At 46.5% G+C, this 24,975-nt stretch overlaps 1 protein-coding gene across 1 annotated transcript in view; it reads left to right on the top strand.

The window, feature by feature from the left end:
• Nucleotides 1-3,152: 3,152 nt before the first annotated feature.
• Nucleotides 3,153-24,975, top strand: part of LOC138666593 (zinc finger protein 585A-like) — a 132,815-nt gene continuing 110,992 nt past the window's right edge. Inside the window, exon 1 of the mRNA XM_069754791.1 lies at nt 3,153-3,189. Coding sequence (XP_069610892.1) covers nt 3,163-3,189 — 27 coding nt within the window. The 5' untranslated portion in view covers nt 3,153-3,162. The remainder of the gene's footprint in view (nt 3,190-24,975) is intronic.

Below are 24,975 nucleotides of genomic sequence, written 5' to 3'. Positions count from 1 at the left end.
TAGGTTCATTCTGAAATTTTTCCCGAAAGCCTAATATCCCAAGCAATGGCACAGCAATGAGCATGTGAACCTCATCAAATACACTTTGAAAGTACTAGTGAGAAGTCAAACCAACGCACGCACCATAGCCAGTGAGGTCCTCACAAATCAACAAATAGTTGAGGGGGGGGGGGGGGACGCAACGACACACCTCAACCCATATGGTCCTCACAGTGGAAGATGGAACTTCCTGTTAGGCCGGGGTCACACTTGCTAGTGCAATGCGAGAAACTCGCCTCAAAACTCAGCACTGCCGCTGGTACTCCGGACTGATTGGTACAATACTCTCAGCTTCTTATCTCACTCATCAATGCAATACTCTCAGCTTCTTATCTACATGCAAGTGTGATGAGCTCAATATTATCTATGTAGTAATGTCACCAAATAGATGTCCGGTAATATTGATCTACTCTGTGAGGTCTATTTGTCTCTAAACAGAGAAGTCACACGTTACATTCCACACATCAAACTGTAAAGAAAAGGGGCGCGTGGTAATTGTACCTGTGGCGAGGGGCAAATAATGCTGGAAATGGAACCAAGGAGAAATTTCCATGTAGCATCTTCACTCCGGATATCACTGTAAAGGAGACGAAAAGTTCATTGCTGCTCTGCTCCGTACAACTCGTACACTTGCGGCTCCGCTCCATACATTGGAACAAAACAAAGGAGGAGATTAGAACAAAACAAAATCCTCTAAATTACAAAATTACATGCTCGCAAACACCAGAAGCCTGACAAACAAGATGGAAGAACTGGAAGCAGAAATATCTACAGGTAACTATAACATAGTGGGAATAACCGAGACATGGTTAGATGAAAGCTATGACTGGGCAGTTAACTTACAGGGTTACAGTCTGTTTAGAAAGGATCGTAAAAATCGGAGAGGAGGGGTTTGTCTTTATGTAAAGTCTTGTCTAAAGTCCACTTCAAGGGAGGATATTAGCAAAGGGAATGAGGATGTTGAATCCATATGGGTGGAAATACATGGAGGGAAAAATGGTAACAAAATTCTCATTGGGGTCTGTTACAAATCCCCAAATATAACAGAAATCATGGAAAGTCTACTACTAAGGCAGATAGATGAAGCTTCAACCCATAATGAAGTCCTTGTTATGGGGGACTTTAGCTACCTGGATATTAACTGGGAAACAGAGACCTCGAAACCCATAGAGGCAACAGGTTTCTGCTTATAACCAAGAAAAATTATCTTTCACAATTGGTGCAGAATCCAACCAGAGGAGCAGCACTTTTAGACCTAATACTATCTAATAGACCTGACAGAATAACAAATCTGCAGGTGGTTGGGCATTTAGGAAATAGCGACCACAATATTGTACAGTTTCACTTGTTTTTCGCTAGGGGGACTTGTCAGCGAGTCACAAAAACACAGAACTTTAGGAAGACAAAGTTTGAACAGCTTAGAGATGCCCTTAATCTGGTAGACTGGGACAATATCCTCAGAAATAAGAATACAGATAATAAATGGGAAATGTTTAAGAACATCCTAAATAGGCAGTGTAAGCGGTTTATACCTTGTGGGAATAAAAGGACTAGAAATAGGAAAAACCCAATGTGGCTAAACAAAGAAGTAAGAGGGATACGTACCAGTAAAAAAAAAGCATTTAAAGGGAACCTGTCACCCCCAAAATCGAAGGTGAGCTAAGCCCACCAGCATCAGGGGCTTATCTACAGCATTCTGGAATGCTGTAGATAAACCCACAACATATCCTGAATGATGAGAAAAAGAGGTTAGATTATACTCACCCAGGGGCGGTCCCAGTCCGGTTCTGGTCCGATGGGCATAGTGGTCCGGTTCAGGGCCTCCCATCCTCCAGAATGCTGTAGATAAGCCCCTGATGCTGGTGGGCTTAGCTCTCCTTCGATTTTGGGGGTGGCAGGTTCCCTTTAAACTACTGAAGCAGGATGGCACCGTTGAAGCTCCAAAAAACTATAGGGAGAAAAATACTTTATCTAAAAAACTAATTAAAGCTGCCAAAAAGGAAACAGAGAAGCACATTGCTAAGGAGAGTAAAACTAATCCCAAACTGTTCTTCAACTACAGTATATCAATAGTAAAAGAATCAAAAGTGAGAGTGTAGGCCCCTTAAAAAATTATGAGTAGAGAATGGTTGTAGATGACGAGGAAACAGCTAATGTATCAAACACCTTCTTCTCCACGGTATTCACAGTGGAAAATGAAATGGTAGGTGAAATGCTGAGAGACAAACAAACCCTATGGTAAGTGTCACCAATCTAACCGAAGAAGAGGCGCGAAACCGGCTAAATAAGATTAAAATAGATAAATCTTCGCCTGAGGAGGTGGTGATGGCGAACTCAGTTCAGGGGTTCCAGAGAGGCCTGGATGTCTTCCTGGAGCAGAACAATATTGTATCATACAGTTATTAGGTTCTGTAGAAGGACGTAGATCTGGGGATTTATTATGATGGAATATAGGCTGAACTGGATGGACAAATGTCTTTTTTCGGCCTTACTAACTATGTTACTATGTTATTAGAGCTGTCATAAAACACCTCATATACACGGGGGTCGCTCCGTACACCTTGTACACAGGTGACTCCACTCAGTACACATGCGGCTCCCCTCCATACACCTTAAACACACAGGGCTCCGCTCCGTTCATCTCATTCGCACGCGGCTCCTCTCCATACACCTCATACACACGGGGGTCCGCTCTGTATCTCGTACATACGCGGCTCCACTCTGTACACCTAATACACACGGGGGTCCGCTCAGTACACATGCAGCTCTGCTCCGTACACTTCGTACGCAGCAGCTCCGCTCTATACACCTCATACACACGCGGCTCCACTCCATACACCTTATAGACACATGGCTCCGCTCCATCCACGTCATACACACACAGCTCTGCTCCATACACCTCGTACACACACGGCTCTGCTCCATACACCTTGTACACACACGGCTCTGCTACATCCACCCTGTAAACCCCTCCTGACCCCACACATAAACTTCCCCTCATCCAGCACCATGACAACCAGCACAGCAGAGCCCTGCATACACTGAGGCCCCTGATCATGTGACCCCTGACTCCTCCCCTCCTGTGACCTCATCACAGGTCCTGTGCGCACAGAACAGCCATATATGTGGTGTGCGGCTCTGCAGGTGGAGGTAGGTGCTGGAGATTCCCCATTACTGGGCGGGGGCAGGGGGCAGTAACCCCTCCATTCCCGGAGATAGTGCCCCCAGCTCTGCCATGTGTATATGTACAGTAATAGAACGCTGGCTGTGCTCATGTATACAGGGGAGGGCGCTCTGGTTTGGGGACAGATGACGCTTTCTCTCTGGGGTGGAGATTACAGGAAATGGAAATATCAAAAATGTAAAAAGATAGTTATAATTTCTACTATAATTATATGAATATCCTTTTCTTCTTAATGTGTTGATGACGATTATTATAACACCATTTATTCCATGGCGCTTTACATGTAAGGATGGCTATACATATTAAAAGCAAGTACAATAAACAATACAAGTCATAACTGGTACAGGAGGAGAGAGGACTCTGCCCGCGAGTGCTCACAATCTACAAGGGATGGGTGAGAATACAGTAGGTGAGGGTAGAGCTGGTCGTGCAGCGGTTTGGTCAATCGATGGTTATTGCAGGTTGTAGGCTTGTCGGAAGAGGTAGGTCTTCAGATTTTTTTTGAAGGTTTCCACAGTAGGTGAGAGTCTGATGTGTTGTGGTAGAGAGTTCCAGAGTAGGGGTGATGCGCGGGAGAAATCTTGTATGCGATTGTGGGAAGAGGAGATGAGGTGAGTAGAGAAGGAGATCTTGTGATGATCGGAGGTAGCATGCAGGTAAGTACCGGGAGACGAGGTCACACATGTATGGAGCAGACAGGTTGTGGATGGCTTTGTATGTCATGGTTAGGGTTTTGATATCGAGTCATTGGGTAATAGGGAGACAGGTGGATTAGTCGGGCAGCAGAGTTTAGGATAGATTGGAGGGGTGCGAGAGTATAGAAGGGAGGCCACAGTGCCGGAGAAGGAAGATGATGAGGGTTAATGTTTTAATGAATCTGAGAAATATTTTTGAGTTGGAGTCAGAAAGAAGTGGAAAGGGTTTGAAGGAAAGATCAGAGTCAAGGGTTACCCCGAGGCAGTGAGCTTGCAGGACTGGGGAGAGTGAGCAGTCTTTGACTTTGATGGATAGATCTGTCAGAGGGATTGAGTGAAATGGGGGTAAGATCATGAATTCTGTTTCATCTATGTAAAGTTGTAGAAATCGAGCAGAGAAGAAAGATGAAATACAGGACAGATTCTGGTTAGTAAGGAGGCGATATCGGGGCCAGAGAGGTAGATCTGGGTGTCATCAGCATAGAGATGATATTGAAAGCCATGGCACTCTATGAGCTGTCCCAGGCCTAAGGTGTAGCTGGAGAAGAGAAGGGGTCATAGAACTTAACCTTGGTGAACTCTGACAAGATGAGATAGTGTGTGAGTAGGAGGCCCTGAATTTCAGGTCTGTTAGGTATGAAGAGATCCAAGATAGGGAAAATTCTGTGATGATAAGAGAATCTGTAATAAGAGGGAATGGTCCATTGAGTTGAAAGCAAAGGACAGGTCAAGAAGGAGGATAGGGTAGTGTCGCTTGCATTTGGTGGATAGTAGATCATTGGTGACTTTGGTCAGGGCAGTTTCTGTGGAATGATGCAGTCGGAAGCCATATTGTAACCAATCAAAGATGGAGCAGCAGGAGAGATGGCAGGACAGTTCAAGATTGAAGTGTTCTTCCAGTAGTTTTGAGGCATAAAGGAGAATTGATATGGGGCAATAGCTAAATATAGAGGATGGGTCAAGAAAGGGCTTTCTGATGATGGGTGTCATTGAGGCATGTTTAAAACTAGAGGGGAAGACACCAGTTGTTAGTGATAGATTGAAGAGATGGGTTATGGATGGGATGAAGACTGTGATGAAGTTTGGGATGAGTCCAGACGGGATCAGGTCAAGTGCACAGTTGGTGAAATGTGATCTGGAGAGTAAAGAGGACAGTTTATCGTCTGTAATGGTGGAGAAGGAAAAGGGCTGAGTAGTCATGAAGAGGGGCTGCGGGGACTGTAGGTCAAAGCTTTCTCTAAGGCTACGTTCACATTAGCGTTCCGCTAATGTGCGTCGCTGTTGCGTCGGCGACGCAGCGGCGACGCGCCCCTATGTTTAATGTTGTGAATTCTGTGGCTGAATTCACTCCTGTGGTCATAAGTGGTACTGCAGCTTCTGAGCTTCCTCCCTCAGGTGTTCTGGTGAGCTCGTTAACTGCTTCATTACTTAACTCCGCCTGATGCTGCTATCCTTGCTCCTTGTCAATGTTTCAGTGTTGGATCTGAGCTTCTCCTGATTGTTCCTGTGACCTGCTGCTCTGTATAGCTAAGTGCTTTTTGCTTTTTTGTTGCTTTTTTTCTGTCCAGCTTGTCTTTTGTTTTGCTGGAAGCTCTGAGACGCAAAGGGTGTACCGCCGTGCCGTTAGTTCGGCATGGTGGGGTTTTTTTGCCCCCTTTGCGTGGTTTTGCTTTAGGGTTTTTTGTAGACTGCAAAGTTCGCTTTACTGTCCTCGCTCTGTCCTAGAATATCGGGCCCCACTTTGCTGAATCTATTTCATCCCTACGTTTTGTCTTTTCATCTTACTCACAGTCAATATATGTGGGGGGCTGCCTTTTCCTTTGGGGAATTTCTCTGGGGCAAGTCAGGCCTATTTTTCTATCTTCAGGCTAGCTAGTTTCTTAGGCTGTGCCGAGTTGCCTAGGTAGTTGTTAGGCGCAATCCACAGCCGCTTTTAGTTGTGTTTAGGATAGGATCAGGTGTGCAGTCTACAGAGTTTCCACGTCTCAGAGCTCGTTCTTGTATTTTTGGGTATTTGTCAGATCACTGTGTGCGCTCTGATCGCTAAGCACACTGTGTTTCTGGATTGCCTTCATAACACCTGTCATTGGCAAACATAACAGTACAAGGAGCCCAACTAATGATTCTCAGTAGAGGGAAAGAAAAAGTTCTGACATCATTTTTTTTTTTTCTGCTCTGTGTTCACTTTTTTTTCCCCTAGACATTTGGGTGATTCTGGACACAGGTGTGGACATGGATATTCAGGGTCTGTGCTCTTCAATGGATAATCTCGCTATAAATGTACAAAAAATTCAAGATACTATTGATCAGAAATCTATGTTAGAACCAAGAATTCCTATTCCTGATTTGTTTTTTGGAGATAGAACTAAGTTTCTAAGTTTCAAAAATAATTGTAAGCTATTTCTGGCCTTGAAACCTCATTCTTCTGGTAATCCTATTCAACAGGTTTTGATTATTATTTCTTTTTTGCGCGGCGACCCTCAAGACTGGGCATTTTCTCTTGCGCCAGGAGACCCTGCATTGAGTAGTGTCGATGCGTTTTTCCTGGCGCTCGGATTGCTGTACGATGAGCCTAATTCAGTGGATCAGGCTGAGAAAAATTTGCTGGCTTTGTGCCAGGTGTTATGGCTGGCAATCAGGCAACACAGCGTGCAGTAATCAGCGCACATACAGAGATCTGGCAATAACCAAAAACAATAGGACGAGCTCTGAGACGTGGAATCTCTGTAGACTGCAGTACCTGATCTATCCTCACACAACTATAAGCAGCAGTGGATTGCGCCTATCAACTACCTATGCAACTCGGCACTGCCTGAGGAGCTGACTAGCCTGAAGATAGAAATACAAGCCTGACTTACCTCAGAGAAATACCCCAAAGGAATAGGCAGCCCCCCACATATAATGACTGTTAGCAAGATGAAAAGACAAACGTAGGAATGAAATAGATTCAGCAAAGTGAGGCCCGATATTCTAGACAGAGCGAGGATAGCAAAGAGAACTATGCAGTCTACAAAAAACCCTAAAACGAAAACCACGCAAAGGGGCAAAAAGACCCACCGTGCCGAACTAACAGCACGGCGGTGCACCCCTTTGCTTCTCAGAGCTTCCAGCAAAAGTTAATAGCAAGCTGGACAGAAAAAACAGAAAACAAACTAGAAGCACTTATCTAGCAGAGCAGCAGGCCCAAGGAAAGATGCAGTAGCTCAGATCCAACACTGGAACATTGACAAGGAGCAAGGAAGACAGACTCAGGTGGAGCTAAATAGCAAGGCAGCCAACGAGCTCACCAAAACACCTGAGGGAGGAAGCCCAGAGACTGCAATACCACTTGTGACCACAGAAGTGAACTCGGCCACAGAATTCACAACAGTACCCCCCCCTTGAGGAGGGGTCACCGAACCCTCACCAGAACCCCCAGGCCGACCAGGATGAGCCACATGAAAGGCACGAACAAGATCTGGGGCATGGACATCAGAGGCAAAAACCCAGGAATTATCTTCCTGAGCATAACCCTTCCATTTGACCAAATACTGGAGTTTCCGTCTAGAGACACGAGAATCCAAAATCTTCTCCACAATATACTCCAATTCCCCCTCCACCAAAACAGGGGCAGGAGGCTCCACAGATGGAACCATAGGTGCCACGTATCTCCTCAACAACGACCTATGGAATACATTATGTATGGAAAAGGAGTCTGGGAGGGTCAGACGAAAAGACACCGGATTGAGAATCTCAGAAATCCTATACGGACCAATAAAACGAGGTTTAAATTTAGGAGAGGAAACCTTCATAGGAATATGACGAGAAGATAACCAAACCAGATCCCCAACACGAAGTCGGGGTCCCACACGGCGTCTGCGATTAGCGAAAAGCTGAGCCTTCTCCTGGGACAAGGTCAAATTGTCCACTACCTGAGTCCAGATCTGCTGCAACCTGTCCACCACATAATCCACACCAGGACAGTCCGAAGACTCAACCTGTCCTGAAGAGAAACGAGGATGGAACCCAGAATTGCAGAAAAATGGAGAGACCAAGGTAGCCGAGCTGGCCCGATTATTAAGGGCGAACTCAGCCAACGGCAAAAATGACACCCAATCATCCTGGTCAGCGGAAACAAAACATCTCAGATATGTTTCCAAGGTCTGATTGGTTCGTTCGGTCTGGCCATTAGTCTGAGGATGGAAGGCCGAGGAAAAAGATAGGTCAATGCCCATCCTACCACAAAAGGCTCGCCAGAACCTCGAGACAAACTGGGAACCTCTGTCAGAAACAATATTCTCAGGAATGCCATGTAAACGAACCACATGCTGGAAGAACAAAGGCACCAAATCAGAGGAGGAAGGCAATTTAACCAAGGGCACCAGATGGACCATTTTAGAAAAGCGATCACAGACCACCCAGATGACCGACATTTTTTGAGAAACGGGAAGGTCAGAAATGAAATCCATCGAAATATGTGTCCAAGGCCTCTTCGGGACCGGCAAGGGCAAAAGCAACCCACTGGCACGTGAACAGCAGGGCTTAGCCCTAGCACAAATTCCACAGGACTGCACAAAAGCACGCACATCCCGTGACAGAGATGGCCACCAGAAGGATCTAGCAACCAACTCCCTGGTACCAAAGATTCCTGGATGACCGGCCAGCACCGAACAATGAAGTTCAGAGATAACTTTACTAGTCCACCTATCAGGGACGAACAGTTTCTCGGCCGGACAACGATCAGGTTTATTAGCCTGAAATTTCTGCAACACTCTCCGCAAATCAGGGGAGATGGCAGACACAATGACTCCTTCCTTGAGGATACTCGCCGGCTCAGATAACCCCGGAGAGTCGGGCACAAAACTCCTAGACAGAGCATCCGCCTTCACATTTTTAGAGCCCGGAAGGTATGAAATCACAAAATCAAAACGAGCAAAAAATAACGACCAACGGGCCTGTCTAGGATTCAAGCGCTTGGCAGACTCAAGATAAGTAAGGTTCTTATGATCAGTCAAAACCACCACGCGATGCTTAGCACCCTCAAGCCAATGACGCCACTCCTCGAATGCCCACTTCATGGCCAGCAACTCTCGGTTGCCCACATCATAATTACGCTCAGCAGCAGAAAATTTCCTGGAAAAGAAAGCACATGGTTTGAACACTGAGCAACCAGAACCTCTCTGTGACAAAACCGCCCCTGCACCAATCTCAGAAGCATCAACCTCGACCTGGAACGGAAGAGAAACATCAGGTTGACACAACACAGGGGCACAGCAAAAACGACGCTTCAACTCCTGAAAAGCTTCCACGGCAGCAGAAGACCAATTAACCAAATCAGCACCCTTCTTGGTCAAATCGGTCAATGGTCTGGCAATGCTAGAAAAATTACAGATGAAGCGACGATAAAAATTAGCAAAGCCCAGGAATTTCTGCAGACTTTTTAGAGATGTCGGCTGAGTCCAATCCTGGATGGCCTGAACCTTAACCGGATCCATCTCGATAGTAGAAGGGGAAAAGATGAACCCCAAAAATGAAACTTTCTGCACACCGAAGAGACACTTTGATCCCTTCACGAACAAGGAATTAGCACGCAGTACCTGGAAAACCATTCTGACTTGCTTCACATGAGACTCCCAATCATCTGAGAAGATCAAAATGTCATCCAAGTAAACAATCAAGAATTTATCCAGATACTCACGGAAAATGTCATGCATAAAAGACTGAAAAACAGATGGAGCATTGGCAAGTCCGAACGGCATCACCAGATACTCAAAATGACCCTCGGGCGTATTAAATGCCGTTTTCCATTCATCTCCCTGCCTGATTCTCACCAGATTATACGCACCACGAAGATCAATCTTAGTAAACCAACTAGCCCCCTTAATCCAAGCAAACAAGTCAGAAATCAATGGCAAGGGATACTGAAACTTAACAGTGATCTTATTAAGAAGGCGGTAATCAATACACGGTCTTAGCGAACCATCCTTCTTGGCTACAAAAAAGAACCCTGCTCCCAATGGTGACGACGATGGGCGAATATGTCCCTTCTCCAGGGACTCCTTCACATAACTGCGCATAGCGGTGTGTTCAGGTACGGACAAATTAAATAAACGACCCTTAGGGAATTTACTACCAGGAATCAAATCGATAGCACAATCACAATTCCTATGCGGAGGTAGGGCATCAGACTTGGACTCTTCAAATACATCCTGAAAGTCCGACAAGAACTCTGGGATGTCAGAAGGAATGGATGACGAAATAGACAAAAATGGAACATCACCATGTACTCCCTGACAACCCCAGCTGGTTACCGACATAGAGTTCCAATCCAATACTGGATTATGGGTTTGTAGCCATGGCAACCCCAACACGACCACATCATGCAAATTATGCAGTACCAAAAAGCGAATAACTTCCTGATGTGCAGGAGCCATGCACATGGTCAGCTGGGCCCAGTACTGAGGCTTATTCTTGGCCAAAGGTGTAGCATCAATTCCTCTCAACGGAATAGGACACCGCAAAGGCTCCAAGAAAAATCCACAACGTTTAGCATAATCCAAATCCATCAGATTCAGGGCAGCGCCTGAATCCACAAACGCCATGACAGAATATGATGACAAAGAGCACATTAAGGTAATGGACAAAAGGAATTTGGACTGTACAGTACCAATAACGGCAGAGCTATCGAACCGCCTAGTGCGTTTAGGACAATTAGAAATAGCATGAGTAGAATCACCACAATAAAAACACAGTCTGTTCAGACGTCTGTGTTCGTGCCGTTCTACTTTAGTCATAGTCCTGTCGCACTGCATAGGCTCAGGCTTACTCTCAGACAATACCGCCAGATGGTGCACAGATTTACGCTCGCGCAAGCGACGACCGATCTGAATGGCCAAGGACATAGACTCATTCAAACCAGCAGGCATAGGAAATCCCACCATTACATCCTTAAGAGCTTCAGAGAGACCCTTTCTGAACAAAGCCGCTAGTGCAGATTCATTCCACAGAGTGAGTACTGACCATTTCCTAAATTTCTGACAATATACTTCTACATCATCCTGACCCTGGCATAAAGCCAGCAGATTTTTCTCAGCTTGATCCACTGAATTAGGCTCATCGTAAAGCAATCCCAGCGCCTGGAAAAATGCATCAACATTACTCAATGCAGAATCTCCTGGTGCAAGAGAAAACGCCCAGTCCTGTGGGTCGCCGCGCAAAAAAGAAATAATAATCAAAACCTGTTGAATAGGATTACCAGAAGAATGAGGTTTCAAGGCCAAAAATAGCTTACAATTATTTCTGAAGCTCAAGAACTTAGTTCTGTCACCAAAAAACAAATCAGGAATCGGAATTCTTGGTTCTAGCATCGATTTCTGATCAATAGTATCTTGAATCTTTTGTACATTTACAACGAGATTATCAATTGAGGAGCACAGAGCCTGAATATCCATGTCCACAGCTGTGTCCTGAAGCACTCTAATGTCTAGGGGAAAAAAAAGACTGAAGACAGAGCTAAGGAAAAAAAATGATGTCAGGATTTCTTTTTTCCCTCTATTGGAAATCATTGGAGGGCTCCTTGTACTGTTATGGCTGGCAATCAGGCAACACAGCGTGCAGTAATCAGCGCACATACAGAGATCTGGCAATAACCAAAAACAATAGGACGAGCTCTGAGACGTGGAATCTCTGTAGACTGCAGTACCTGATCTATCCTCACACAACTATAAGCAGCAGTGGATTGCGCCTATCAACTACCTATGCAACTCGGCACTGCCTGAGGAGCTGACTAGCCTGAAGATAGAAATACAAGCCTGACTTACCTCAGAGAAATACCCCAAAGGAATAGGCAGCCCCCCACATATAATGACTGTTAGCAAGATGAAAAGACAAACGTAGGAATGAAATAGATTCAGCAAAGTGAGGCCCGATATTCTAGACAGAGCGAGGATAGCAAAGAGAACTATGCAGTCTACAAAAAACCCTAAAACGAAAACCACGCAAAGGGGCAAAAAGACCCACCGTGCCGAACTAACAGCACGGCGGTGCACCCCTTTGCTTCTCAGAGCTTCCAGCAAAAGTTAATAGCAAGCTGGACAGAAAAAACAGAAAACAAACTAGAAGCACTTATCTAGCAGAGCAGCAGGCCCAAGGAAAGATGCAGTAGCTCAGATCCAACACTGGAACATTGACAAGGAGCAAGGAAGACAGACTCAGGTGGAGCTAAATAGCAAGGCAGCCAACGAGCTCACCAAAACACCTGAGGGAGGAAGCCCAGAGACTGCAATACCACTTGTGACCACAGAAGTGAACTCGGCCACAGAATTCACAACAGCCAGGGTCAGGATGATATAGAAGTATATTGTCAGAAATTTAGGAAATGGTCAGTACTCACTCAGTGGAATGAATCTGCGCTGGCAGCTTTGTTCAGAAAGGGTCTCTCTGAGGCTCTTAAGGATGTCATGGTGGGATTTCCTATGCCTGCTGGTTTGAATGAGTCTTTGTCTTTGGCCATTCAGATCGGTCGACGCTTGCGCGAGCGTAAATCTGTGCACCATTTGGCGGTACTGCCTGAGGTTAAACCTGAGCCTATGCAGTGCGATAGGACTATGACTAGAGTTGAACGGCAGGAATACAGACGTCTGAATGGTCTGTGTTTCTACTGTGGTGATTCCACTCATGCTATTTCTGATTGTCCTGAGCGCACTAAGCGGTCCGCTAGGTCTGCCGTCATTGGTACTGTACAGTCCAAATTCCTTCTGTCCATTACCTTGATATGCTCTTTGTCGTCGTTTTCTGTCATGGCGTTTGTGGATTCGGGCGCTGCCCTGAATCTGATGGATTTGGATTATGCTAAACGTTGTGGGTTTTTCTTGGAGCCTTTGCGGTGTCCTATTCCATTGAGAGGAATTGATGCTACACCTTTGGCCAAGAATAAACCTCAATACTGGGCCCAGCTGACCATGTGCATGGCTCCTGCACATCAGGAAGTTATTCGCTTTCTGGTGTTGCATAATCTGCATGATGTGGTCGTGTTGGGGTTGCCATGGCTACAAACCCATAATCCAGTATTGGATTGGAATTCCATGTCGGTATCCAGCTGGGGTTGTCAGGGGGTACATGGTGATGTTCCATTTTTGTCGATTTCGTCATCCACCCCTTCTGAGGTCCCAGAGTTCTTGTCTGACTATCAGGATGTATTTGAAGAGCCCAAGTCCGATGCTCTACCTCCGCATAGGGATTGTGATTGTGCTATCAATTTGATTCCTGGTAGTAAATTCCCTAAAGGTCGATTATTTAATTTATCCGTGCCCGATCACGCCGCTATGCGCAGTTATGTGAAGGAATCCCTGGAGAAGGGACATATTCGCCCATCGTCATCACCACTGGGAGCAGGGTTCTTCTTTGTAGCCAAGAAGGATGGTTCGCTGAGACCGTGTATTGATTACCGCCTTCTTAATAAGATCACTGTTAAATTTCAGTATCCCTTGCCATTGTTATCTGACTTGTTTGCTCGGATTAAGGGGGCTAGTTGGTTCACTAAGATAGATCTTCGTGGTGCGTATAATCTGGTGAGAATCAGGCAAGGAGATGAATGGAAAACTGCATTCAATACGCCCGAGGGTCATTTTGAGTATCTAGTGATGCCGTTCGGACTTGCCAATGCTCCATCTGTGTTTCAGTCTTTTATGCATGACATCTTCCGTGAGTATCTGGATAAATTCCTGATTGTTTACTTGGATGACATTTTGATCTTCTCAGATGATTGGGAGTCTCATGTGAAGCAGGTCAGAATGGTTTTTCAGGTCCTGCGTGCTAACTCTTTGTTTGTGAAGGGATCAAAGTGTCTCTTCGGTGTGCAGAAAGTTTCATTTTTGGGGTTCATCTTTACCCCTTCTACTATCGAGATGGATCCAGTTAAGGTCCAAGCCATCCAGGATTGGATTCAGCCGACATCTCTGAAAAGTCTGCAAAAGTTCCTGGGCTTTGCTAATTTTTATCGTCGCTTCATCTGTAATTTTTCTAGCATTGCCAAACCATTGATCGATTTGACCAAGAAGGGTGCTGATTTGGTTAATTGGTCTTCTGCTGCTGTGGAAGCTTTTCAGGAGTTGAAGCGTCGTTTTTGTTCTGCCCCTGTGTTGTGTCAGCCAGATGTTTCTCTTCCGTTCCAGGTCGAGGTTGATGCTTCTGAGATTGGAGCAGGGGCGGTTTTGTCACAGAGAGGTTCTGATTGCTCAGTGATGAAACCATGTGCTTTCTTTTCCAGGAAGTTTTCGCCCGCTGAGCGTAATTATGATGTGGGCATTCGAGGAGTGGCGTCATTGGCTTGAAGGAGCTAAGCATCGCGTGGTGGTATTGACTGATCATAAGAACTTGACTTATCTCGAGTCTGCCAAGCGCTTGAATCCTAGACAGGCCCGTTGGTCGTTATTTTTTGCCCGCTTCGACTTTGTGATTTCGTACCTTCCGGGCTCTAAAAATGTGAAGGCGGATGCTCTGTCTAGGAGTTTTGTGCCCGACTCTCCGGGTTTATCTGAGCCAGCGGGTATCCTCAAGGAAGGAGTCATTGTGTCTGCCATCTCCCCTGATTTGCGGCGGGTGCTGCAAAAATTTCAGGCGAATAAACCTGATCGTTGTCCAGCAGAGAAACTGTTCGTCCCTGATAGGTGGACTAATAAACTTATCTCTGAACTTCATTGTTCGGTGTTGGCTGGTCATCCTGGAATCTTTGGTACCAGAGAGTTAGTGGCTAGATCCTTCTGGTGGCCATCTCTGTCACGGGATGTACGTACTTTTGTGCAGTCCTGTGGGATTTGTGCTAGGGCTAAGCCCTGCTGTTCTCGTGCCAGTGGGTTGCTTTTGCCCTTGCCGGTCCCAAAGAGGCCTTGGACACATATTTCGATGGATTTCATTTCTGACCTTCCCGTTTCTCAAAAGATGTCAGTCATTTGGGTGGTCTGTGATCGCTTTTCTAAAATGGTCCATCTGGTGCCCTTGGCTAAATTGCCTTCCTCCTCTGATTTGGTACCTTTGTTCTTTCAGCATGTGGTTCGGTTGCATGGCATTCCTGAGAATATTGTTTCTGACAGAGGTTCCCAGTTTGTTTCAAGGTTTTGGCGAGCCTTTTGTGGTAGGATGGGCATTGACCTATCCTTTTCCTCGGCTTTCCATCCTCAGACTAATGGCCAGACCGAACGAACCAATCAGACCTTGGAAACATATCTGAGATGTTTTGTTTCTGCAGACCAGGATGATTGGGTGTCCTTTTTGCCGTTGGCTGAGTTCGCCCTTAATAATCGGGCCAGCTCGGCTACCTTGGTTTCTCCATTTTTTTGCAATTCTGGGTTCCATCCTCGTTTCTCTTCAGGACAGGTTGAGTCTTCGGACTGTCCTGGTGTGGATTCTGTGGTGGATAGGTTGCAGCAGATCTGGACTCAGGTAGTGGACAATTTGATCTTGTCCCAGGAGAAAGCTCAACTTTTCGCTAATCGCAGACGCCGTGTGGGTCCCCGACTTCGTGTTGGGGATCTGGTTTGGTTATCTTCTCGTCATATTCCTATGAAGGTTTCCTCTCCTAAATTTAAACCTCGTTTTATTGGTCCGTATAGGATTTCTGAGGTTCTCAATCCTGTGTCTTTTCGTTTGACCCTCCCAGACTCCTTTTCCATACATAATGTATTCCATAGGTCGTTGTTGCGGAGATACGTGGCACCTATGGTTCCATCTGTTGAGCCTCCTGCCCCGGTTTTGGTGGAGGGGGAATTGGAGTATATTGTGGAGAAGATTTTGGATTCTCGTGTTTCTAGACGGAAACTCCAGTATCTGGTTAAATGGAAGGGTTATGCTCAGGAAGATATTTCCTGGGTTTTTGCCTCTGATGTTCATGCTTCCGATCTTGTTCGTGCCTTTCATGCGGCTCATCCTGGTCGGCCTGGGGGCTCTGGTGAGGGTTCGGTGACCCCTCCTCAAGGGGGGGGCACTGTTGTGAATTCTGTGGCTGAATTCACTCCTGTGGTCATAAGTGGTACTGCAGCTTCTGAGCTTCCTCCCTCAGGTGTTCTGGTGAGCTCGTTAACTGCTTCATTACTTAACTCCGCCTGATGCTGCTATCCTTGCTCCTTGTCAATGTTTCAGTGTTGGATCTGAGCTTCTCCTGATTGTTCCTGTGACCTGCTGCTCTGTATAGCTAAGTGCTTTTTGCTTTTTTGTTGCTTTTTTTCTGTCCAGCTTGTCTTTTGTTTTGCTGGAAGCTCTGAGACGCAAAGGGTGAACCGCCGTGCCGTTAGTTCGGCACGGTGGTTTTTTTTTGCCCCCTTTGCGTGGTTTTGCTTTAGGGTTTTTTGTAGACTGCAAAGTTCGCTTTACTGTCCTCGCTCTGTCCTAGAATATCGGGCCCCACTTTGCTGAATCTATTTCATCCCTACGTTTTGTCTTTTCATCTTACTCACAGTCATTATATGTGGGGGGCTGCCTTTTCCTTTGGGGAATTTCTCTGGGGCAAGTCAGGCCTATTTTTCTATCTTCAGGCTAGCTAGTTTCTTAGGCTGTGCCGAGTTGCCTAGGTAGTTGTTAGGCGCAATCCACAGCTGCTTTTAGTTGTGTTTAGGATAGGATCAGGTGTGCAGTCTACAGAGTTTCCACGTCTCAGAGCTCGTTCTTGTATTTTTGGGTATTTGTCAGATCACTGTGTGCGCTCTGATCGCTAAGCACACTGTGTTTCTGGATTGCCTTCATAACACCTGTCATTGGCAAACATAACAGTTTAACATGGGGGACGCGTGCGTTTTTTTGGTAGCGTTTTCCGACACGTGCGTCGTTTCCGACGCTAGCGTCGGACGCAAGAAAATGCAACAAGCAAGCTACGTTCACATTAGCGTTCCGCTAATGTGCGTCGCTGTTGCGTTGGCGACGCGCCCCTATGTTTAACATGGGGGACGCGTGCATTTTTTTGGTAGCGTTTTCCGACACGTGCGTCGTTTCCAACGCTAGCGTCGGACGCAAGAAAATGCAACAAGTTTTTCGTGCGTCCGATTTTCGTCAAAAAACGACGCACGCGTCGCAAAACGCAGCGTTTTTGCGTGCGTTTGCGCGCGTTTTTTGGTGCGTCGTGCGTTGCGTCGCCGTTGCGTCGCCGACGCACCGGCGCGCAACGCTAATGTGAACGTAGCCTAATTTTATCAATTTTCTGCTTCAAGAATGAGGCAAAGTCTTCAGCTCAGATAAGAGGAGAGGGAGGAGGAGCTGGGGGACGGAGAGAGAATTGAAAGCATTGAATAGTTGTTTAGGATTGTGAGACAAGGATGACATGAGAGACGAGATGTAGTTTGTTTTTCAGCAGTGAGTGTGAACTTGAAAGTGGTGAGAGACTCTTTATTTGTGATGAGGTGCTAATTGGAATGGGATCTCTTCCATCTCCGCTCAACAACCTTGGAAGCCTGCCTCAGTTATTCAGTCAGGTTGGTTTACCAGGGTTGCCTATTGATTGTGAGAACTTTGGTGTGTGTGAGGGGGCGCAACCAATTCGAGAGCTGTAGCAATTGTGGTGTCATCTAAAGCGGTGGCAGCATCTGCATTGTGTAAGGAAGCTATGTCTGCAAGAAAGAGAAGGACTCAGAAAGTGAGTGTAAATCAGGGTGATTAAGATTTCTGGAAGGGTTTGCAAGTCTGTGGATTGGGGATTGGGCACCTGGAGAGTAGAGGGAAGAGAATGTAAGTAGGTTGTGGTCAGACAGCGGGAGAGGTGAGTTAGGGTATATTTCCATGGAGCATAATCTCTGCGCTTTGGAGGCAGCGGATACCCCAATCCGCCCAAAGCACCGCCAGATGTTGTACGCACGGTGATTCCGGATATGTTCATTGAACACATGCAGAATCACTGCATCATATTCATAGACTGGGTTATTTATGTTGTGGAGACGGAGTGTCTCCGCAAGATAAATAGACATGCTACGGTCTGGAAAGATGCGCCGCATGTCCGGTTACGCAGAGCCGCCAGATGCAGCCCTGCACGCATAGTGGAGATGGAATTTCATAAAATCCCCTCCACTATGCTGTAACATCTGGACGCTGCGGATTGGATGCTGTGGCTGTACGCAGCGTCCAATCTGCAGCAAATCCTGAACGAATCCTTAACATGGAAACATACCCTTAGAGAAGTTAGATAGAGAACAGAGGCAGTTAACGATGAGGTGAAGTCTGTTACCATCTTTGTGATTGGCTGCAGAGGACCATTGAGCAAGGTCGAAGGAGGAGGAAGTGAGTATTAGAAACTTGGAGACTGCTGAGTGGTAAGTGTGAATTGGGATGTTAAAGTCGCCCATGATGACAGTGGGGATGTCATCAGAAAGGAAATGAAGTAGCCAAATGGGGAAGTGGTAAAAAAAGGTGGTGGCTGGCCCTTGGGAGTGAAAAATGACAGTCTGTTGGAAGGGGAGTAGATGCGGACATGATGCTCCTCAAAAGAAGAAAGAGTAACGGAGGCTGCCAGTGGAATTTGGATCAAGGACAGTAGATCTCACAGTAGAAAAACAACTCCACCATGTTTGTTGCTGGGGTGGGGTGTGTGAGAAGGATGTAATCCACCATAAGAAATTGCAGCTTGAGAGGCTTTGTCATAGGGAGTGTTTTGGTGATGCTAAGGAAGGGAAGATTTTTAGTAACTAAAAGATCGTGGATGTATGAAAATTTGTTGCAGACAGAGCAAGCATTCCATAGAGTTCCTGTTAGAGGGACTGAGGAATCAGGGGCTGGGTGAATGAGTATAAGGTTTGAAAGGTTGAGGTGTGATGGGGTGTGTGACAGAGAAGGTATGGACTGCAGGCCGGTAAACAATCCAAAAGACCTTTATTCGGACTGGGAGAATATACCACTAAACATAGATTCCTTAGAGTCTGCAATGTGGCCACACAAAAGGAATAAATCTTGGGGCTCCACCCGGTAATCCGACACCAAGGAAAATGCAACAACAGTCCTTAAGGTACTGTCACACTCAGCAACTTTGCAAAGAGAACGACAACAATCCGTGACGTTGCAGCGTCCTGGATAGCGATCTCATTGTGTTTGACACGCATCAGCGATCTGGATCCCGCAGTGCCATCGCTGGTCGGAGCTAGAAGTCCAGAACTTTATTTCGTCGCCAGGTCGGCGTGTATCGTCATGTTTGACATCAAAAGCAATGACGCCAGCAACGAGCATAGGACCCCTAGATGTGTGTCGGATCGGTACACTCCGGCTGTTTGACATGGAGCTAACAACCAGCGAGAACGAGAAGTGAGTCGCCGTTACGTCACTGGATCGCTCCTGCATCGTTCTGGAGTTGCTGTGTTTGACGTCTCTACAGCGACCTAAACAGCGACGCTCCAGCGATCTAGTTTAGGTCGGCTCGTTATCTATATCGCTGCAGCGTTGCTGAGTGTGACGGTACCTTTAGACTAGTTCCTCAAATCCAGCAGGGTGGGCAAAGACACCGCATCAAGATTTTTAATTTCGGCCTGGACATGTGATTAGTTTCTAGGAGCAGCAAGACAACAAATTTGTATTTTTTACATTTTTGATACCTTATCCCAATGTGATCTGAAAACCAGACACCACAAAGTCTCCTAGTTCTTACCTGTCTGTCTATTGCTTTCATATTATTTAAATAAACTGGTAAGTAGTATTACGGTCTATGAACCATCTCGTCCTGTGTTACGTAAATGTCACAATTTTGACTGCTTCCTGCAGTTTGCCGTGCCACCATGAAAATGCCCAGCCAACAAGACATCAGCTGTTCAGGACAGCCAGGAGACAATCGCAACATTGCCTGGTGTATGAAAGGTGGCTCTCCATAAACTCAATAGTTACAACACGGTATCATGAAAGCCTGCTTCAAAAGCCATGGTACTAGATCTGGTCTCTTCAGTTGATGAAGGGGAGTGATGAGATCAGATGCACTGCTGGTTTCCGTGCCTCACCCTTTATGAGGCCGGTTTCACACATGTATATGGACTTTCATGGAACATATACAGTGGGGAAAATAAGTATTTGATACACGGCTGATTTTGCTAATTTCTGTAATTTTTATGGTAGCTGCACTTCAACTGTGAGAGACAGAATCTAAAAAAAACACCCAGAAATTCACATTGTATGATTTTTATATACAGTTAGGGCCAGAAATATTTGGACAGTGACACAAGTTTTGTTATTTTAGCTGTTTACAAAAACATGTTCAGAAATACAATTATATATATAATATGGGCTGAAAGTGCACACTCCCAGCTGCAATATGATAGTTTCCACATCCAAATCGGAGAAAGGGTTTAGGAATCATAGCTCTGTAATGCATAGCGTCCTCTTTTTCAAGGGACCAAAAGTATTTGGACAATGGACTCTAAGGGCTGCAATTAACTCTGAAGGCGTCTCCCTCGTTAACCTGTAATCAATGAAGTAGTTAAAAGGTCAGGGGTGGATTCCAGGTGTGTGGTTTTGCATTTGGAAGCTGTTGCTGTGAGCAGACAACATGCGGTCAAAGGAACTCTCAATTGAGGTGAAGCAGAACATCCTGAGGCTGAAAAAAAAGAAAAAATCCATCAGAGAGATAGCAGACATGCTTTGAGTAGCAAAATCAACAGTTGGGTACATTCTGAGAAAAAAGGAATTGACTGGTGAGCTTGGGAACTCAAAAAGGCCTGGGCGTCCACGGATGACAACAGTGGTGGATGATCGCCGCATACTTAATTTGGTGAAGAAGAACCCGTTCACAACATCAACTGAAGTCCAGAACACTCTCAGTGAAGTAGGTGTATCTGTCTCTAAGTCAACAGTAAAGAGAAGACTCCATGACAGTAAATACAAAGGGTTCACATCTAGATGCAAACCATTCATCAATACCAAAAATAGACAGGCCAGAGTTAAATTTGCAGAAAAACACCTCAAGAAGCCAGCTCAGTTCTGGAAAAGTATTCTATGGACAGATGAGACAAAGATCAACCTGTACCAGAATGATGGGAAGAAAAAAGTTTGGAGAAGAAAGGGAACGGCACATGATCCAAGGCACACCACATCCTCTGTAAAACATGGTGGAGGCAACGTGATGGCATGGGCATGCATGGCTTTCAATGGCACTGGGTCACTTGTGTTTATTGATGACATAAGAGCAGACAAGAGTAGCCGGATGAATTCTGAAGTGTACCGGGATATACTTTCAGCCCAGATTCAGCCAAATGCTGCAAAGTTGATTGGACGGCGCTTCATAGTACAGATGGACAATGACCCCAAGCATACAGCCAAAGCTACCCAGGAGTTCATGAGTGCCAAAAAGTGGAACATTCTGCAATGGCCAAGTCAATCTCCAGATCTAAACCCAATTGAGCATGCATTTCACTTGCTCAAATCCAGACTTAAGACGGAAAGACCCACAAACAAGCAAGACCTGAAGGCTGCGGCTGTAAAGGCCTGGCAAAGCATTAAGAAGGAGGAAACCCAGCGTTTGGTGATGTCCATGGGTTCCAGACTTAAGGCAGTGATTGCCTCCAAAGGATTTGCAACAAAATATTGAAAATAAAAATATTTTGTTTGGGTTATGTTTATTTGTCCAATTACTTTTGACCTCCTAAAATGTGGAGTGTTTGTGAAGAAATGTGTACAATTCCTACATTTTCTATCAGATATTTTTGTTCAACCCTTCAAATTAAACGTTACAATCTGCACTTGAATTCTGTTGTAGAGGTTTCATTTCAAATCCAATGTGGTGGCATGCAGAGCCCAACTCGCGAAAATTGTGTCACTGTCCAAATATTTCTGGCCCTAACTGTAATTAATTGGCATTTTGTTACCCACAATAAGTATTTGATGCACTAGAAAAACAGAACTTAATATGTAGTATAGAAACCTTTTGTCGCTCCTGCTGCTTCTCTCCCTAACCGCCGACATACTTACCCGGCTGTGCGCACTCCTGCTGCTGCTGCCACGTCTTCCAGGTCTTCGTTCGGCTCCTGGCATTCCTCTCCGCACGCGCCCGGCGTGTGCGCATCCATCATCCTCCTCGCTTCCGGTTTCTTCACCGTCTCCTGGCTCTCATCGGGTGCGCATGTGCACTTCACCTCCTGGCTGCTGCGACGCACGCGCATCTCCACTGGCTGGTTCTCGGTCACTCCGTTCCTCCTTCCTTTGATCCTGGAGGATCCTGACCCCGAAGTTCTACGGTACTCCTCCCATATATCAGGTAGCCTCTCCCCCTGTTCCTTGCCTGATTGTCAATTGTGTTTTGCGCTTGATTCAGGTCCCTCGCTTTCCTGCGTTTTGCTGTCTATCTGCCTGTCAGTCCTGTATTTTGTCCTGCCCTGTTTCCTGTGCTCTCTTTCTCCGTTACCCTCCTGTGTGCCCACCTAGCACCATTCGTGCATCTCCATTTGTCCCTTGTCCGTATCGTGTCCCCATCGTGTCCTGCTTCCCATACCTCCTCTCGGACTATTAGTAGCCCTATCTCATAGTCTCCAGGCACCACTACCCGCTTTCTCGTCTGTCTTCTCCTGTGACTCCTACCTCCTGTCCCCAGGTATCAGCTTTCGCGGCAATAGTCTCCCCTGGGCCTGCCCCTGACGCTCCCTATATAGGGGGTGGTCCACCAGACCAGCTCACCCTAGGGAGGTTCGTTGTCGCTGTCCTGCGGGTTCACTCTAGGAGTTTCTCTCTCTCTCCTTATTCCGTCCTTAAAACTATGGAGTCCCATCTCTCGGCCTTTCAGACATCCGATCCGGGGAACGCATCCCAGCTGGCCAGTCTCCAACAGGAGCTCGCTCAGCAGCGTGATACCCAGGCCCACATCCTTAACTATATGGCGTCTGTGGATGACCGTCTCCTTGCTCTTCAGTCTGCTGCCTTTGCCTCGACCCAGGCCACAATTCCACACCCGCCGCCCCGCCAGGCATAACCACCACGGTACAGCGGAGATCCCAAGTTATGTAGGGGGTTTCTTAGCCAGTGTCAACTACATTTTGAGTTGCTGCCACAGCAATACCCCACAGATCGAGCCAAGGTTGCTTTTGTAGTGTCCCATCTGGAGGGAGAGACTTTAGCCTGGGTCAATCCTCTTTGAGAGTGAGACGATCCTTTAGTCTCACAACTTTCCTCCTTTCTCAACACCTTCCGTAAGGTATTAGTAGCCGCTAGTAGCCGCTGGGTCTCTGCTACGGAGTCACTCTTTAACCTCCACCAGGGTACGCTCTCTGTGGGTCAATGCGCCATTCGGTTTCGCACCTTATCTTCCGAGTTAGGTTGGAACAATGAAGCCTTGGTGGGAGCTTTTTGGCGTGGTCTTTCTGCTCGAATTAAAGACGAGCTGGCGGGTCTGGATACTCCGACATCTTTGGAGGATCTGATTTCCTTGGCGACTCGCATTGATTTACACTTTCAGGAGCGTTCCCATAAGGCCGCTAGGGAGAGAAGATTTCCTCGAGTTCCTTCAGCTACTTGTAGTCCTTCTCGCTCAAGCCCTGTTTCGAGTTCGGCTGTTCATGCCCCAGTGCCCATGCAAGTGGACCGACTCATGCCTGTGGAGCAGCACCGAAGAGAAAGACTCACACAAGGTTTCTACTGTGGTAGTGCTTCTCATTTTCTGCGTTCCTGTCCCCTGAGACCGGGAAACGCCTCCGCCTAGTACAGGTAAGAGAGGTCTCCCTAGGTGGTTCTGATTCCTCTCTACCCTTGACTCGCTCTGTTCTTTTGCTCTTGGGTTCCAAACGTTCTTCTGAAGTAGCTTATGTCGATTCAGATGCGGCTGGAAATTTCATGCAGCTCAAGGCGGTCAGAAGAATTCGGATTCTTGTCAGATCCCTGAAGACTCCTCGGCAAATTGCTTCCGTCAATGGTCAACCCCTGAGGGAGTCCGTTACACAGGTCACCGAAGAGTTGGACCTTCAGTTTGGAATCCGACATTGTGAAAGGATTGTCTTCTATGTGCTTCCCTCGCTGTCTCATACGATTCTTCTCGGCCTTCCTTGGTTGAGAACCCACGAGCCTACTCTCGACTGGTGGTCTGGGGACATTCTGTGTTGGGGACAATTCTGCCAAGATAAATGCTTGCTTCCTGTCCAGATGAAGATCTCTTCACGGCCAACTTCGGTGTCTCCTGATTTACCATCTGCTTATTGGGACTTTGCTGATGTCTTCAATAAAAAGGAGGCAGAGATTCTGCCTCCGCATCGTCCATATGATTGCCCGATTAATCTTGTTCCAGGTTCCACTCCGCCTAGGGGCCGGATTTACCCCTTGTCCATTTCTGAGACCCAAGCTATGTCCGAGTATGTCCAGGAGAATTTAGCTAGAGGCTTTATTCGTAAATCCTCTCCCACCGGTGCAGGGTTTTTTTGGTCAAGAAGAAAGATGGTTCCCTTCGTCCCTGCATCGACTACCGAGGTCTCAACAATATCACAATTAAGAACAAGTACCTACTTCCTCTCATTCCAGAGTTGTTTGACTGTCTCCGGGGTGTGAGGATCTTTACAAAATTGGATCTACATGGAGCCTACAATCTCATCTGTATCCGTCCTGGTGACGAGTGGAAGACTGCATTCACGACCCGAGACGGCCATTATGAGTATTTGGTTATGCCCTTCGGCTTGTGCAACGCTCTTGCAGTATTCCAGTATTCCAGGAGTTTGTGAATGATATGTTCCGGGATCTACTGTATTCCTGTGTGGTGGTGTACTTAGATGATATTCTTATATTTTCTCCACATCTCTCTACCCCGCAGAAGAGACATCCGTCAAGTTCTTCTACATCTTAGAGCGAATCGTCTGCATGCCTACCGTTCTTAGGGTATATCTGACTCTGGTCTACATATGGATCCGGTAAAAGTGTCCACCGTAGTGAACTGGCCGCGTCCTCAGGGAATTAAGGCAATCCAACAGTTCCTTGGTTTCGCTAATTACTACCGGCAGTTCATTCCACACTTTTCCACCCTGTCTGGTTCTATCTCCGCACTGATTTGCAAGGGGGCAAACCCTCACTCCTGGCCTCCTGAGGCCGAGAATGCTTTCCGGTCATTGAAGCAAGCCTTTGCCACAGCTCCCGTTCTCCATCGGCCTGAGGCAGGGTGGG

The sequence above is a fragment of the Ranitomeya imitator genome, chromosome 2 (genome assembly GCF_032444005.1).
Source record: "Ranitomeya imitator isolate aRanImi1 chromosome 2, aRanImi1.pri, whole genome shotgun sequence".
Taxonomy (NCBI): domain Eukaryota; kingdom Metazoa; phylum Chordata; class Amphibia; order Anura; family Dendrobatidae; genus Ranitomeya; species Ranitomeya imitator.
The sequence above is the reverse complement of the archived record's forward strand: the minus strand, read 5'-3'. Positions and strand labels throughout refer to the sequence as shown.